Here is an 18,385-nt window from a genome sequence, read left to right on the forward strand (position 1 = left end):
CGTGAAGCCATTCTTCAATGGCTGGGAAACAAAGAGAAAAGGCTGAGATGCACCAAATAACACAAGAACTGGACTGAAAAACAGTGGCAACAGATCTGATGGAGTGATGAATCCAAATGTAATACTTTTGGTTCAAATCAATGTTGATATGTATGGAGAAGAGACAGTGAGTGAGTGTCTACAGCCATCTGTGAAACATGGTGGAGGTTCTGTTATGGTTTTGGGCTGTATTTCAAAACCATTGGAATTATAAACACAGAAAAGCACAGTCAGTCACAGTCCTGTATGCTTATAACAAGGAGGAAATATTTTTAATCTCTCTCTTGGATTTTTGGGCAACAGAATTTGAATAAACAAAATAAAGGCAAATAGAATCCACAAATAAATGTGGAGAAAGAAGTTCAGTCCCATACAGTATGGTTTTAAACTTTCTCAGTATCACCCTAAAACTGTCAAAGTGTTGATTTTAAACACTAACCTTGATTTTTATTCATTTAAAAATTTTTTTTATTTATGAGCAATTCCCCCACCCCACACCAGTCTCATTCATTTTTCCCCTCATCCAGATCCAAATGTATTTTTTATGAAAAACATGCTCTTGACTAATATCCAAGGTAGTTTATGAAAACACATGCTCTTGACACACATGCATATGCTTTTTGCATTCAATGGGCCTATTGTGAGTCTCCTAGTTTCATCTAAGTGGATGTTAATTAACCTCCGAACATACACCCCACCCCATAGGTAGCTTATGACCCTATAGGTCATTAGCAAGACTATAGAACTTGACTGCATGCTGAGGTGGCAATTCAGCCATTTGATTCATGTTACAGCAGCTCATTAATGAATGAACATGGTGCAATCAAAGTACTTTTAGAATTATATTTTTCCAAAAACTTACATTTATTTAAATTTACTTGAGTAAGGTTAGGGGTTGACACCTGAGCATGTGATGAAGTCTTGCTAATGATCTACTAATTTTATTCAGGTGTGTTGCAGCAGGGACACATGTAAAAGTTTCAGGACACCGGCCCTCAAGGACTGGAGTTCGACACCTCTGCCCTACACACACGTTTTTCTCCATAACCTAAGGTTTGCTAAAGTCACCCCATTTATCGGTGTCACATAGTATGAACCGGCTCCAAGTGTTCTTTAGATCTACAGCAGGCATATGCTGATCTTCTGTTTTTGATAATTTACTGTTTTGTTCTTGAGCAGCCACTCCATCAGGAATGGACACATGCTGACTTTGTTTAATTAAAAGGACAACATTATTCTTTGAATGTGTAAAATTTTTAATTACTTTTATATTCATGTTGGTTATTTTTAAAATGTTTTGAAATTTAAAATTGCTTTTATTCTCTTTCTGGAGTCAAATCATAAGCTTATGGCGATAGGAGGTCTCTGTCACTTCACTTAAACATTAATATACCCAGTATTTGCAACTGAGATCTTATCACATAGGGGTAGCAGAGAAAGTCGGGTTGTTCACGGCGGCATGTACTCGTTGATCTGACACAACTGTCTTTCATCTTGATGTCTTCATTAGAAACAACTCATTACTTCCGGTGTGAATGAGTAGGCCGGCTTGTGCCACACAGAAAGTTGGCACAGAGCCCTTCTTGTGGCACATTGGTCCTTGTTCTGTCAGTTTCTTCACTGTTTTTCGTGAGAGTCATTTATTTCATTGGCTCCAGAGAAAGCCTGACGCGTGCCATAGGCTTTTCCCGCTGTCTGTCACCCCCCCCCCCTCCAATACCATCTTTCACTTCACTTCTCACGCTGGAGCGTCTTCACCGGTCAGGTTGCTCTTTTGTCATTGGTCGTTTTGGCCGTCTGTCAAATGCGCTTGGTTGTGGATTGGGTTTCTTTTAGAACCGCGTCCTCCTCAGCTGTACCTGTCTCGTTGTGAGAGGCTGACAGCGCTTCCTGTTCCACGCGCTGCTCCCGCCCCCTTTCATCCAGCTCCAAGGAAGGAAGGAAGAACTGCTCGAGCCGCGTGTGTGTGTCATTTCCAGTGTGCTGCAAAACCGCGCTGCTATGTAACTCCCTGGGATTATTGAACTGATTTCGCGGTCGGTGGGAAGTAAGGTTAGAAAGTTTGGAGATACAGCCGGTACTTTGGGGGGTCCGGGGACCGCAGGGAAGGTGGTGCGAGTGGGTTTGGAAGTGGAGCGTGGCAGAGAAAAGGAAGAAAGGGGGGGTTCTTTCCTGTGCGAGACCAGATAGCTCGCTTCGCTTGCTTGGCACGACGGGACTGACGTAGAATATGGCGGAGCATCACCCGGTTTCCGAAAACAAACACAAATCCTCGCTGAACTCCGGGGTGGCGTACTCTGGGAACGGCCGCAGCAGCACGGCGGTGGCGGAGAGAGGCAACAGTGCCGGAGCGGGAGGAGGAGGCGGGCTGTCCGGCGGCCTGTCGCAGCCGGCCGGGTGGCAGTCCCTGCTGTCGTTCACCATCCTTTTCCTGGCTTGGCTGGCTGGGTTCAGCTCCAGGCTCTTCGCTGTCATTCGTTTCGAGAGCATCATCCACGAGTTTGACCCCTGGTAAGTTAGTTTCTCCGCAGCCCTGGCTGGTTTAGGCGGTTCGCCGAGATTAGACTGTTCTGTCAAGAAGTTTCTGTGAGAACATTGCAGGTTAACTGTGACAGATTTCGTAACGATCCTTCATGAAAATAAAATAAAAATGATAAAATGACGCCCTGCACAGTTTATAAAAAGCAGCTTCTTATTGTGCTTAGTTATTAGACGGTCATCTTGGACAGAGCTCCATTGTGCCGACGCAGTGCTTTAAAATTATACGGCTTCCCCCCCCTCACTGTCCTGCTGTTTGGGGGGGGGGGAATAAGGTGAGCCTGAATGACTTTGGTCAGGCTTTTAGTGTCATGTGACGTTTGCTTTGATATTGTAGTTCATAGTAAAAGTGCAAAATCGGAGCAGGCTGTGGGGAGAGGGGGGGTCAGAGGAGTGACCGAGGACAATAGTGACAGCTTCATCTGACGTGGGGTGAACCCGGAAAGAAGCGGCCATGAATGGGGCGAAGTGGCTCTGGTCCTTCTGACACAGATTTGTCCTGTTTACCCGCTGATAAGCACCGGCACAGGTTATGGAGGCTAATATAGTTGGTGTGCCAAGAATGTGCCTCATGCATATTACAGTAAAAGGGTTCCAGTGAGCAAAGTGTACCCAATTTTCTTTCTTTCTAAAAAATATTGTTGCGATTTTCAGTGAAAACCATTGTTTCTCCTTCTGAAACTCCCTCCCTCTGTAGGGCACCTTTGGTTTTCCATACCAGTACCTTTTCTAAAGTTTCATTTTCAGGTGGGGTCGGGGTACAAGCTGCTGTGGTGCGAAAAGGGCTTCCTTACACTCTGAGACATTTAGTGCAGCTGACAGCTGGGATACCGAGTCCACAGTTAAGACTTTGCTGTACCAGAGAGTTTTTTTTTTTTTTGTCAAATGTATTTTATTTGTACTCTGAGGGATGATTGCCTGGTCCAAGCCCGCGTTGCATCACTGAAAGCATTTAATGATTATTCTGAGACCAGGAGCGTGGATTAAACTGCCAGCTCCATGTCTGTCTGCTGAATAAAAGAGGAGGCTTGAAAGCTTTGGCTGGGTGAGAATCCCTCAGTTTCTTGTGTGTCACTGTCTGAAAGTGTAACATGGCGTGACATGGAGTGAAATTTATTCATGCACTGCTTTATTGTTCTATCACTCTCCCTTTGCTATTAGACCAGCAGCCTTAAGTAAACTACATGTTTGGATGGCTGAGGGGGTGTGCATGCACCTGTGTTTTGGTTTTTTTGTTAGTTTTTTTAAATTGTGAATAGTGATTACAATAAAACAGGCAGGTGGCAAAATCTGCCTCACCTCATGCACTGAAGGGGAATCCCTGGTGTGTGATTGAATAAAGGAAGTAACAGAGCGAAAGTTTGAATCCTCTCTGTATGTGCACGTTGTGTGATAGAAAAAACCTTGAGGTTGCCCAGCATTCAGGAGAACAGGAGCGTGTAAATCCAGCACACTGCTGGGATTTACAGCAGTGTGCGATTGTTGTCTGATGACACGTCTGTCTTGTACAGCCCCGCGACCTCACTGCAAGGTTGTTTGCCATTCATGAGCTTATCTTTGAAACAAGAATGGAGGGGTATCAATCTTCTGTGACCCTGTTTGTTCTCCACCTCCCTCCCTCGCGCCCCCTCTCTCTGATGCATCCCTTTGATGTGGCTGGCTAATAGTCCGTTCCCCTCAGAAGTTCTAGATCGAGCTATTAGATTTGACAGCAAAGGGAGTTGTGGCTGACATTAGGTAGCTAGCCCGTATGTGGTTAGTTCTGCTTTGAGTTTGGACTGCGTTATTATGCACAGTGCAGCATCAGAAAGAAGAAAAACCAGCTTCATTAGTACTTATGTATTTGTCTGATGCACTAAAAGTTGTTTGCTTGTGAGTTGGACCTCCCTCACAGCAGCAAGGTCTGGCAAGGAGAGCGTGTCTGATCCACCAGTCATCCTTTTTCCTAAAGCGCCATCTCTCTGTATTAAAGCTTGTGGGCAATTTAAGGGAATTGGTGTCACTTGGTGTCCGGTTCTCCTGTGGCGACGATCTGATATTGGTGCAGGCATCAAAACCATTCATAGGTCGTCCTATCAAAGTCATCCAGTTTTATTTTTTGAAATGTTGTCGTTGTCATGGCTATTTCAATGCCTCTCTTTGGGTAACTGAGGGTCAGTGTTTAACCTCATCGTATTTTTGACTGACTGTAGTTCGTAGTGAAACTGAATACTGAAATTGTTCAGTACTGAAAGCACTGAAGCATGTCTATTCAAATGTATAATCTTGTTTCCTAACCCTTGAAGTGGATAATCCCAGAATAAAATGAAAACTGTGACTGTTTCAGATGGTTGTTTTTTTTGTTTTTTGTTTTTTTTTGGCATTTTAACTGACAGAAGGTGAAATCGGCTGTAAGTAACAAACACAAATGCTGTAAGTAACTTACAAAAAACATTATGTGCTCTTAGTGGGAGAGCCTGTGTGTGCATACTGACAGGATGTGACGCATAACTAAAATTACAAGTGGATGTTTTAGTTCAAGACCAACAGGAGTGAGAGTCATCGCTGGAGAAATGATCTCACCGACTGCATCACAGTCGATTTCGAGAAGTGTTTTGCTTTAGTTTTCATTCATCAGGGCCTTGTGGTTCTCTGGTACTTGAAGTCCAGATATATTTGTCTGAAGATCTGCTTTTCAAGTTGAAGCTACATGTTGAGAACAGTGAATATGATTATACCCAAACTTGTCCCAAACTTGTGCTGTTTTTCACTTCTCACCCAAGGGAAGTTGCACCTTTTGCACAGATCTTTTAAATGCTGGGATGTGCAGTTTGAGGAAAAAGATACTTTCATGTTGGAAGCTAATTGACAGCGGGATTTCACCTCAGTGGCTTCGACTGGCAGGAGGAGGTGGTGGTTAATGTTAGTCAATGTATTTTTGTCCTAGATAACAGGGAAACTGCAGAGTGGGCTATCGTTGGGGCCACATTACCAGACGCTTTGTGAATGGGAGCAAGAGGTTTTATGTTGTGTAATGAACAGGTATTAGACCCAGGCTGTGGCGCTGCTGTATGCCTGTCTTAAAAGATCTAACCCCTCTTCTGCACGTTCCTGACGGGGAGAGGCGCTTTTGAAGGTTTAGAATGGAAAACAGGGCAGGCAGAGGAGGGGAAATGAAAAGTGCCTCATTGAAACTGAATCGGAATGCAGATTCTGCACTTAGCCCAGTTAGCTTCATTGACACTGGCTGCTTTTCTCACTCATTTCTGCGAAATTATTTCATCCCCACTGCCACTCAGGTCAAATGCCTCAAGTTACAGTTGTTTATTTCCTTTTCCTGTTTTCATTTCCCAAGTTTTGGTGACAGTAAAGTCACTGTGTAAAACAAAAATTGTGTCCCAGTCAGCAAAGCACTGCAAAGCTATGTCTGGGCTTTGGCTGATGATTCACGAGAGCAGCCCCGTGGTCTCCTGTGAGGCGCCTTTAGTGGTGCATTCAGTTCGGTCACTAAGGTCATGACAGTTTGTGCCTCTGGTCAGCTGTGTTGCCAGACTGAGTTGATCCAACTGACACCTGATTCCTTAGTGGCACTGACTCTGCCAAGCGCTAGTGCTTTCTTTGGGCAGGGGAGCAAATGTTCTTTCCTACTGGCTGATGGTAACAGGCAGCGAGATGAAGGCCCGGACAGGCTACCTGGCTCACACACCGGACCTCGAGGGGACAGCGACCTTGTGCAGTGTGGACTTTAATCCACACACCCAGTGTCATATTTTATTTACTGCTGAACTGATTTCAAAATTATCACCTGCGATTTAATTTGTTTTGTGTGTTTGTTTTGTTTTTTCACTTGGGTCTGACACACATTGTTGAATGTAAATCAATACTGTGAAACTGCCATGCAATATATATGACCTTTTATGAAGCTGATAATGATGAGCTGTAGATGCTGGGGCTGTGCCTGTTGCTGCATTACCAGAGTAATATGATGCCTACCACAGAGTTGAGCTCATTACAGGCATCACGCTACTACTTCCAGTCATTCTCATTCTCAGTGTTTAGCATTGCACGGAAATGATGCTGATGGAAATGGAATATTAAAATCCTATTTTGATGGAAACTGGAACAGCAGTAATGAAAAACAACATTATGAAGGAAATATCAATTTAGCCACAGTCATGGCTGTCAGAATGTGTCAGGGATAGGTTTGCTGCTGTACTTTGAATTCGAGTTCACTATAATGACCTGATTCACCACAGGGCAACAATAAGTGCAATTTAAAAAAAAAACAACAAAAAACCCCCAACAACTTTGTTAAAGGTAATCTATTGTGGGAATGCATATTTAATGCCATTAATGAGGATGGAGCAGCACTCCATGTCATCACAGACACTGCTCAGGAAGCAGGAGCTGCTCTTTCTGTTATAGCATGTTAGAAAGGATCCAGTAATGCTGCTGATCCTGGACAGGTCATCGGTCTGCGACAGAGCTGACGCAAAGAGCCACACAACCGTTCACATTCACACCTACAGACAGTTTGGAATTATCAGTTAAGCTAAAACGCATGTCTTTGGACTGAAGGAGGAAGCCAGAGTACTCTGAGAGGAGCCATGCAAAGAGTCTGTGTTCTCTCTTTATTTTCATATGTTTTAAATAAATGTATATATTCAAAACAACACGACAAAAATCCCTTCATGTTCACACACCCAGTATTATCCAGAAGCTCTAAAAGAGACGTTTGGAAATAATGCTGAGCCAGTTTTAATTTGAATCTTCTTGGATTGCATTTTAGTCTGTATCTGTAGAAACACTGACACTAAGGAGCGATGAGCAAGACACATCTGCTTCCTGATCTGGTGTCATCACTTATTACTACTTCTTACTTGATTCCCTGATCACTTGACCCTTTCCCGGTAGATAAACCCCAGTAGATTATCCATCATGGGCAAAAAGCTGAGTCAGTATTTCATCTCATCACCTTTCAATTTTTTGTGTGATTCTGTTAGTTTCACAAAGTTTGTATAGGTAAGGATGGCTGATGCTTTGAATTTCACCTGTGGGATAAATAAAGTACATAAAATATAAGTATATATAGAAGAAAGGGAACAAAAACATCCCCTTTTCAGCTTTAACAAAAATGAAATATTTGGCACAAGGTTATAGAGTCCAGGCAGGACTCTCGGTTAGCGTCACTTTGTGTTGCTGCTGTTTTTAAACAAAGATGACTATTTCTACAAACTCCATTTGGGGTTTTCTTCTGTCTCCAGGTAAAACACCTGTTAACCTTGAGTGACACATTATCTTTGCTTCACCTGGTTCCCTTTCGCTGTGTGTGGAGGAGCTGCCTGTGGCACACCTGCTCAGGAGCATGACCAGAAATGAAGCTAAATGAGTCTTTTCCAAGCTGATACAGCTCCTGCTTTGGTCCCAAGCAGCTCTGCTCTTTTCTCCATCCTGCATCTGTCTAATAATAATAAGTGACCCCTCTGCTGTAACATACTGACTGTGGATCAAACCCGCATATAACCCATAGCTCATGTAAAGATATTATGTGGTTCTGTCAAAGCGCAGACCTGTTGGCTGCTTGTTTTTTCCTCCCTCATGCTGGCCCTTTTCTGTTGGTTAGCGTATGTTTAATCAACATTACAGTGTCGGTGTCTATACCCTCTTCACACCTTATTATTTCTGTTGTAAATATTGACTGTGACGGAGTAGTTTTCCTCACTGTAAGGTATCGCCCACGACTAGAGGTCTCAGGGCAAGGACTGGGTGCTGCTGTGGAACAGCGTAGCAAGATGACCGGGAACAGTGACTTGTCAGTGGTTCTTTGTTAGCACTTTTGTGCTAATAAATTGAACTCAAGGAGACTCTAGTCTATTCAAGACATCAGAATTTCTTTCAACATCACCAGCTTTCAGTGTGCATGATAAAACCAGCTGCCACTGTGCCCTGATTCAGCTGCAGTGTCACAGCTCCATCACAGCGCACAGATGAGCTGGCAAACGGCATCAGGAGGGGACGAACAACGGAGGAGTGTCATTAATAACATTTTGGACCTTTTGATGTCCCAGTAATTTGTTTTCCACCAGGAAATTCTGACCGGTGCGTACACATGAAAGATTTCCTTTATTCAGCTTACATAATACTAATTCTGCTGTTTCATTACGCAACAGTCAGAGTGGGGATGAGTCATTTTAAGCTATCGTTCAAAGGGGAGGTGGGAAAAGGTTGAGCACTAGTGTGAACTTGACTTTATGGCCACCCCCACTTTACAAATGTACATTTATTTATTTAATAAGATGACAGGGAATGCTTTTCAGGGCTCGCAAAATTTCAAAATCCCTGGTAGCCCTTCGGGCAGGGACTCTTCAGTTTGTGGTAGCTCAAAATAAATTTAAGTAGCCCGAATAAAAAAGAGAGCAATTTTTTGATTGATGTTTTGTTTCCTGTTTTGTTTCCGTTACAATATTATACTTTAATGTATAATATTGTAACGGAAACAAAACATTAATCAAAAAATTGTTGAAACACAAATTACAACATTGTATAAAAATTACAATCATCAACTCAAATACTTGGTTCTAATTGAACAGAAATTTCTGTGAACTTGTAAGAACTGTGTAGAACATGACTCAGTCTGTCAGATCCTGAATTTGAAATTTCCACTGAAGTCACGGGTAAGAGATAAGTGGAACCAAGATCTAGGCCATTTTTTTTGAAGTTTGGCAAAATTTAGCAGTCTTTGCAATGGTAGTTCACTCTTTGCAACATAGTACGCTATTCTAAACAGATTTTTCAGGTTTATTTTTAGTATGTTCTTTGCAATTGGTGTTTGTTCTGGGAAAGATATTGCAGACTGAGCAATAATGCATTTCTTGCATTTCTCATGGGTTCTAATGGGGGTCTTTCTTAAAATTACTGGTCCCAGTAACAAAGGCGCTTGTCGACTCAGAAATCGAGGGAAAACCAACAACACACCCGGCAGAACATTGTTATTTACAGGGGTGCACATAAGTGGTCCGCAGGTGCGCATTTGCTGTCAAAATAAGACGCGCACCAGATAAGAAGTTGCAACGTGCGTTTGCGTACATATAAAAGGCACTGTTTTTGTCCGCTAGAGAGGGATTTTCACGGCATATTCTGCACCACATCTCTGTGCGTTCATCATTTCTTTGAAGCCAGCTCACCTCCTGCAACCACTTTTCCGAGAATACGCGCTTCTTTTGTGGTTCGGACTCCTTCTGACATTTCTTTGGAGGTGGAGGAACACCAAAGTAATTGCTTAAAGGAGTTTGCTTCTTCGACATCTTTAAGAGTTTTAAACAAATGTCTGTCCTCCTCCAGAAAATCTGGAGGCGCGCGTTGCAACTTCTTATCTGGTGCGCGTCTCTTATTTTGACAGCGAATGCGCACCTGCGGACCACTTATGTGCACCCCTGGTTATTTAGCTTGTCATATTCCAGCCACAGAAATTCTTTTGTCCATGAAACCATAAAGCTGCACTTTCTTTTTCCCTCAGTCTGATTTGTCATAACTTTTCCGTTTTGTGGTAGGCTTTTCTTTGGCTGTCACTTCTTCACCCTGACCTGTCTTATTTGGCTCAGCAGAACTAAAATATATATCCTGCTGCTTTTGCACACGCACTCACATAACGGTCAGCGACTCTCTGCGCAATCAACCTCTCACATGTTTAAGCTTGCTGTGGGAGATTTCACTTGTCAGGTTTGAATAGTAAGCTAATGAGTGATAAGACGTCAAAGGAATTGGTGCGCAATTAATCGTCACTCACCAATCAGTACTGCCGCTCTCTATACACAGTTCGCGCGATCGCAAAGTGAAAGCAAAAAACAAGCGCAAATTCAAACGCGATTTCAATATGTCACATAATGACAGTGGCTCACCGATGCCAATGACATAATTACCCAGCTACATTTCCGAAAGAATGCAAAAGCATTGACATATATTTTTCCTTCCTACGATAGCCCGACGGGCAGGGCTGAGATAGATTTTGGTAGCCCGACTGGAAAATTCGCTAGCCCCGGGACGTCGGGCTAGCGATTTTGCGAGCCCTGCTTTTGTTGCTGGCCCCTGATTTTTAGGCCGTTACATGGAGCCGTTAATGTGAAAGAGCAGTTAGTGTGAAAATGCATTAAAGTTGACAGAGTGTTTTACTGGGAGATTACAGTCAGAGGAAGTTGATGCTGGTAGCACAGATTATCAGGCCGAGTATCTGTGTGTGAACATTGGAGTGACTGCAGTGAGTTCTGGCTGCTGCTGGAGCTGTGAAACCGATGTATTAACACCGTAGGATGACAGCTTCTGTTCCACCAGTGCTTTTTGATCTATGATCGTGTGCGCTACTTTTTCTTCTCTGTGAAATTTGTGTGTGTGTCTGTGTATGGGGGCATGCGAACATTTACAAGTAGCACTGTGATGTGCTGTGGCACTTCAGTGGGGGATATAATATGCACCCGAGAGCTAGATTTCTTTGTCCCATAATACCAGTTCTGTGTAAGCAGAGTGACAGCAGTGATGAAACGGCTGCGCAATAAACCCTCATGTTTTTGGCACATGTCCCCATCACAATGTTTATTGTTTTTTTTTTGTTGTTGTTTTTTTTTTTTTTTTTGGACTGCTTGTTGTCGTTCTGGTGTTTCACGTTTGTGTAATGTCACCATGGTTTGGTTTTGTGAGCTGGAGCTCAGATCTGCCTACAGCTTAAAGTGTGCTAACCTAACCAGTTCTGACCCTGTGGTCCATTCTTAAACAGCCCAACACTAAAGAAGCACTCATCAGATATGGGCCCAATTGATATATTTTAAAAAAAGAACAACACTGAACACATTTGAAGGATTAGTTCTCTGAATAAACCGTAAATAAACTAGACAGGAAGCGTCTCGTCTTTTTCTAACAGACTGATTTAGCCCTGCTGCCACAAGGACAAAGACAGGAAACCTGGAAGAGTTCTCTTTTGCTTTGTTGAAATATTTTATTTAGCAAGATGATATTGTGAGACAGCACAGTGGTTAGCACTGTTGCCCAACAGCAAGAAGGTCATGGGTTTCAATCCACTATCTCTCTGGGTTCTCTGGCATCCTCCCACAGTCCAAAGTCATGCAGTCAGTGGGGTTAGGTTAACTGGTGTTCTAAATTCTCCATTAATGCAAATGTGAGTGTGAGTGATTGTTTCTCTATGTTAGACCTGTGACTAACTGTTGACCTGTCCAGGGTGCACCCCGCCTCTTGGCCTATGGCAGGTGGGATTCAGTCCAGTGAAAACTTGAGAGACTGATCGATAATGATTTCTAATTCCACCTCTTTTGCTTTTGTTACTGTGACACATCTTTCATTGTCAGACAGACATTGCTCTACAAACAAAACAGCCTGTGTAAAGGTAACGAACAAAGCCGGAGACCCTACAAATGGTGCACTTGTATTTCTATCAGACAGGTGAAGCCCTGTGACTTCCATTTCCACTTCTTTTTTTTAAAGTTGACATCTTCCCCAGGATGCCTCCCCCATGCTCTAACAGAGTTAGATTCGCTCTGCCTCCACTGTGGATGGAGCTGTCGTTGTTTGACCTCCAGCTCTATATCTCTGTGACAAACACACACACTGCTGAATGTCAGTTAACTTGTTTTCATTCACCCCGCAGGCCTCACCTCTTTGAGCTCCATGCTCTCCTCCTGCTTGGCTGTGTTTTCCCTCGTCAGCAGCTAATTGGCTTCTCTTTGTCTCTCCGGGACCTGTCTGTCTCTCTGTGTGTGTGGAGGTGGATTGGTCTGTTCATGCTGGCATCTGACAGAGTCAGGCAGTATTTGCCACTCTGTGAACTATTGTCATAGTGCTTGCAAGCCTCATGAGCTTGAAAAGTAGAACAGGTAATGGCACAGACAAACTGTTTGCCACGCTGTGTATTAAAGGTCCTGGATTTTAAAGTGAAGGGGTCACTGCAGGACACAAAGTCATGTGACTTGTGGAATGCAGAAAGAGGCCAAATGAGTGTTTGTTTTAGGTTGTATATTAAAACTGATTCAGAATGATGGCGTGTGTGTGACAGTGCCTGTGAAGCTTCAGTGTTTATAAAAAGGTTCCCTCCTGGTGTAACTGACGTGCTTGTTCGAGAAAGTGGTCCTGTCTTCTGAGTGGTGGTGTTGCACACTATCCATTTTCCACACAAAACAGCCATGGATCCTTTGATCCTCTCCCATGGAGGGCTCCTTCACTGACTTTCTATATGTACAGACATATGGACTCTACTTATATTATCCCACTGCACCGCTGACTAGTTGCTGTCAGTTGGGGCCACCAGTTGGTTCGATCCCTGGCTCCTCCAGTCTGCATGCCAAGTATCTTTGGGCAAGATACTAACCCCAGGTTGCTCTCCGATGCATCCATCGGAGTATGAATGTGTCTGAATGTAGCTAGAAGCACTAAGTATAGAAGAAAGTGCGTGTGTGAATGGGTCAATGTGACATGTTGTATAGAGCGCTTTTATTACTCTGGGAGAGTAGAAAAGCGCTATATAAGAATCAGAATCAGTCCATTGTTCTCGTGACTTCCAGTGCTGGGATGGACTCCCAACTCCACTGTCCCTGGAGTGGAACCTTTGTCTGTCACTCATTTGTCACAGTGGGTTCACTTGTTTTTGTAGATGGTATTATTTTCAGAATGTGTGGGTGAGCCTCTTTTTGTGTGCACCAACACCAGAATCTCACTGTGTGGAAAACACAAGTTCATTAATGAAGACATCCTTCTCAGGCTGTGAAAACAGCTGTGCTCTATAGCTTGAAGGCAGCTTTCTAAAGCCTGCAGAAAAAAATGGCACTCATCATGTAGTCAGTGTTATCAGCTTTATCCTCGACACTTGAAAGAGTGCACAAAGTCTGCATTGCTAATTAGAGTTGTGATGCAGGCTTCTTGAGTTCGATTATGGGAAGGGTTCAGAACGTTTGACCCACATTGGTTATGTTGGTCTTTGATGTGCTTTCATTTTGGCATTTTAAATTTTTCCTTGTGAGGCTTCAAACTTTAGCAGTCCTAAATAATAACTGTAAATGTCTGATAGGTGTGCACTGATTGTGAAAGTGTGTGTAAGGGAGTAATTTGGCTCATAGCTGATGCAGTCACACTGATTTATTTATTTATTTTGCCTCTTGGTCACTGTCAACCAGCACAGCTGATGTCACACGATGTATTATGGTCTCTGTAACAGTGCCATCCTGATTGCTTAGTACACCTCCATGCTCCCACACACTGCACAGTAACAGCAGTCCAGCAGCAGTCTTGTGGGTTCACAGACTGTCACACTAGGTTGCTTTGAATTTCTCACTAAACTTTAAAGAAGCCTGTTTTAGCTGCCCTTTTATTCAAAACAGGTCACCGCCGCAGATGGCTGTGTACTGCGTATGTGATTTGTCAGACCAATCTTACATCATTACCCCACATTTCAGATTGTTCCATATAGTGAAGCATACAGATAATTAGTTGGAGTTAGCTGCTGCTATTACTATTATTAATATTGAAAGTTTAATGATTGAATCTGTAGGATTCATGCAGTTTTCCATGTGGATGGTTTATGGATGTGAGTAAGCAGTATTTGTTCATCAGAGAGCCATTCTACAGAGAACGTCCTTGATTTGACGTTTCTCTGATTCTGTCTGAGGCAGCACATGGTTGCATTTCGTTCTGGTAAATTTGTTTTGATGTCTCCATATTGGCACTACTGTCTTGTGGTGAAGAAGAGAATATGAAGTTGAGAGTGTGTGATCTGTCAGTTCACCAGAATGTGATGGATACTGGAGAAACATATGTAATTAGAAATGACACCCACTGTTACAAACTGCTTTCTTCTGTTTGGTTTTTAATAATTGCTATGAATTAAAGTGAAGGGCCGTGCTGTTTATTTTGAGTAAGATTTTTGCTGTGAATGCGATCCTTTAAACTGCTGTATCTGGCTGTGTGCCTCCACACTGGTAACACACTAGTATATGCAGTCTTTTGAAATCATATTATGGAAACTGACTAGATGCACAGATCTTTGTAAATTATTAAAATGAGTGGCAGATGCTTAATTTTCACTTGCCCTTTGCGGTGTTTTGGAGGGATTTGTGTTGAAGGAGAAACTGTTCAGTGTGTTGCTGCTACCTGTGGGTGCTCTGAAACAAGCGTTCTGCCTTAATGAGTACATTTTTATTCTAAACCAGATTTCATTTAAGTGTTAAACATTTTAGTTGTTTGCTGCTAAACTCTCTAGCATGCTACCATCCCTCTGTGATATCACCCACTTCCACCACCCTCACATGTGTTGTGTCTTTGCTTTGAGTGCATGCAACTCTGTGACAGGTCTACAGGCAGTGTGGGAGAACTTTGTTTGGGATGTGATATCTTGGTTATGTCTTCAGGATATTTCATTTTGTCCTGCATAAATGTAAACCTGAACTTGATGCTCAACCGATTAGAAAGGTCACTTTGACCTAACCCCCCCCAAAAAACCCAAAGATTTTGTCCATACTATTCCTGCACCAAGCATGACGTGATTTCACTTGAGTGTATTAAAGAGGAAGTGATAATAGTTTATATTCAAAAGGTCAAGGTCAGCAGGTCATCATGATGGTCATTTTATAACTTTCTAGAAGCGGCTCATGTCGGACTGAATCAGCGTTTAAGCTTCCTCCACACTGTGTTCTGAATTACTTTTATATCTACCAAAACATCAAAGCACAGTAAAGGTTAAGGATCCTTAAAGAGGTAGTGCACACAGAGAACAGCACCACATGCCATCAGAATAGAGGACACTGAAAAATATTCAATCTGACATTTTATATTGTTTCTTTGCTGTGATTGCTCATTGCTTAAATGTTTGTCAGAGATACTGAAGAAGCTTTTCTAAAGAGTTAAATGAACACAGCATTGTTTCACCTTCAGGGGTCTGTTTAACAGAACCAGTTTTGAAGCTGGACTTTCCCACACATCACCGATACCGCCAAAAACGAAATGATTGCGTTTCTTGCTGCTTTTGATGAGTGCGATGTCTTCATGTAGAAAGCTGGCTCCTGCTTCTTGGATCTCTGTAAAGACCCGATCTGCCGCAGGCCATAGGCACACACACCCACCCACATCCAATCAGCCCTGCAACATACAAGAAAAAAAATGACACCTGGGGTGAGCTCCAATATTGCAAACCTTTTCCTGCAGCATTTACTGGTGTCGTGACGCTAATGTTGTGTAAAGGTTTATACCCCGTAGACCCATGTTTGCTTTTAAATTTCCATTTCCCTGCAGTGGGTAAACTACAGCTCCTACAAAAAGAGTGTTTTTACTCATTTGTGTCAGCAATATGCGTGGTGACACAAGTTTATTAGTACATATTAAGAAAATTTGCAGTTTTGGGAATATTTATCAGTGGTTGCCCCTTTCAGGTGCAAACTTTCAATTTTAGGAAACTTACAGTAGTGATGTGCAGACATTTTCTGAACTGAACACATTTCTGGTTAGTTTCCATCTGGAAACCTTTGGATAAAACTTTCTTTAGTGTCTGTGTGCCCATTTATTATTAGGAGCTGGTACAGCCAGTGAGTCACAGGCCAATTGCCACCATGTCAGCCAGTCAGAATCCTTTTGGCATTAGCTCTTAACTCAGCAGCTGCTTCCTCCTTTGTTTAGTCAGATGTCTCACTTGGGATACCTTTAAACCAGGTTTATTTAATTTTTTTTAAAGGATATAAGAAGCATCACTCTTTCTGACATGCAGCTGTCTCCTTGTCTCTCTCTTAGCCAGTCATCCTTTCCCGTTTGCTCAAACATCCTCTCGTGTATCATCTTTCTTCTGCCTCTTGTTCAATCAGTGAAGAGAAGCTGACGAGCTCAGTGCCGGCTCCACACAGGCAGCCACTGAATCACACTCTACGTCTGACTGATTTAGCTCCAAGTATTTCCAGCAGCATCAGTTTGGAGTGAATGTGCTGCGCTTGCAGATTGTCCCATTACATTGAGGAAAGTCATCTGTAACCATCTGAGCCCTTTCGCTATCTGTTGGGGACCAAATGACTGCTGTTGGATCTTGTGTGCATAAGTAGTGAGATTTGCCATGCTTCATTTGATGAGTAAATAGATGCAGTCTGGCTGGAGGCCTTTCCTCCTGATGATTTCTTCCTCTGTGCCTCTGAAGGAGTCCCTGCTCTGTCTATACTCGATGTTTGAATATGACATGGATCAGTTGAGCGTTCATCATTAGTACATCACAGTTGACACGTCCTGAGTTTGGTAGTTTCTGATAAAATCAAATCTTTGCCTGAGCTTTTGTTTGTTTTGTGCACTTCAGGCCTAAAAATGTTGTAACTCGCTGTCCTTTAGCACAGTTGGCATTACACTGAAACTCTTTAGTCTACGTGTGAGTGCAGATGAAATGTGAAAAAATAGAATTTGGCATCTTGACTCTCAGCAAAAAGAGGATTTGCTTTGTCACTAGTAAGCGAGCAGCTTTCTTCTTTCCCAGCGGCGCTGTCCGACACTTTCCCTCGTTAAAATGATGAACGTGGCTGGCGGCAGCTCATATCAGCTGTTGCTAATTAATTTTAATCCCATGAATAACTTGAAGGCAGACCGACGTGCTCGACACAGTCTGTCTGTATCCTGCCAAAGAGCCAACGCCCCATCACGAGAGAAACGTGTGTCTGTGTTTCACATCTAGCTGAGGGTCTGCTATCTGGCACATTGCATCTGTGGAGACTAGCATGATGCAAACTCCTAGTTAAACTTTTACCTCTCTATCAGTAATTTAAGGTTGTAAACTTTATCTGAATCTCGATCGCCAGCTCTTCTTTTTAATGCAGCTGCTGTATGTGTTTTTATTTTCCAATATGGTCATTAAGAGCTCATTCCAGTCATGCATACTGTTGATGACTTTAGGATTTCTCTTATCTTTACAGTGTGTAGGCAAAACAAACTAAGACAGGAGCCCTGTCTTTCTGTAGGCTGTTGGATTATAATGGATTAAACTAAAATGGTTTTCTTTGTATTTGATATTTTGTGTAAATTACACACAAAGAGTCCTATCCATTAGATTCAGAGCATGAAAAGAAAAATCCACTGACTCGGATAAACACGTTCCACTGTAAGACTGCAGTTCTGTCTGCAGGGGAGAAAGAGTGTGTGTGTGTGTGTGTGTGTGTGTGTGTGTGTGTGTGTGTGTGTGTGTGTGTGTGTGTGTGTGTGTGTGTGTGTGTGTGTGTGTGTGTGTGTGTGTGTGTGTGTGTGTGTGTGTGTGTGTGTGTGTGTGTGTGTGTGTGTGTGTGTGTGTTGTACGAGTAAGCCTTTTGCAGTGCAGGCAGTATGACATAGTGGCTTTTGTCAAAGGTTCAGCAGTGGAACCCCACTTATTTAGACCTGCTGTCAGCTTCTGATTTAGTGACGCTTTGAATTAAATGGCATGCTGTCTGAGAGATACTTAACTTCCTCTAGTTTCACACTTGCATAAAGTAATAAGTAACGCTAGAGCTGGGTGATTAATTGAATTGTAATTCAGTGCCAATTTTTGCCTTCCAAGGATTATTAAAACAGGATAATCGGGATAAAACTTGTTCTGTGTTATAAATGAAATACACCGCTTTTCTTTACAACAAGCTTTCAGCCCTCCGAACAAGCTCAGACTCATTCACTGTTTTGTGCAGCTTCAGCAAAGGTGACAGAAACAAACCCTTTGGACAATGAGATCTGTTTAGAAAGGGCTACATTTGTAAAAGGTTTCCACAGGTGAGCCAGTGTTATTAACCTGTGCCTGCAGCTGCCTTTGTCTTGGAGGCTGTTTCACCCTTCCGAGGCACTGGTTGGT

General features: G+C 42.8%; 1 protein-coding gene across 1 annotated transcript in view; it reads left to right on the plus strand.

Annotated features, from left to right (window-relative positions):
- The first annotated feature begins 1,767 nt into the window (after window positions 1-1,767).
- Window positions 1,768-18,385, plus strand: part of LOC116312141 (dolichyl-diphosphooligosaccharide--protein glycosyltransferase subunit STT3B-like) — a 76,824-nt gene continuing 60,206 nt past the window's right edge. The window contains exon 1 of the mRNA XM_031729500.2: window positions 1,768-2,550. Within this exon, the coding sequence (XP_031585360.1) occupies window positions 2,270-2,550 (281 nt within the window). The 5' untranslated portion in view covers window positions 1,768-2,269. The remainder of the gene's footprint in view (window positions 2,551-18,385) is intronic.

Source organism: Oreochromis aureus, linkage group 11 (genome assembly GCF_013358895.1).
Source record: "Oreochromis aureus strain Israel breed Guangdong linkage group 11, ZZ_aureus, whole genome shotgun sequence".
In the NCBI taxonomy this organism is placed as follows: Eukaryota; Metazoa; Chordata; class Actinopteri; order Cichliformes; family Cichlidae; genus Oreochromis; species Oreochromis aureus.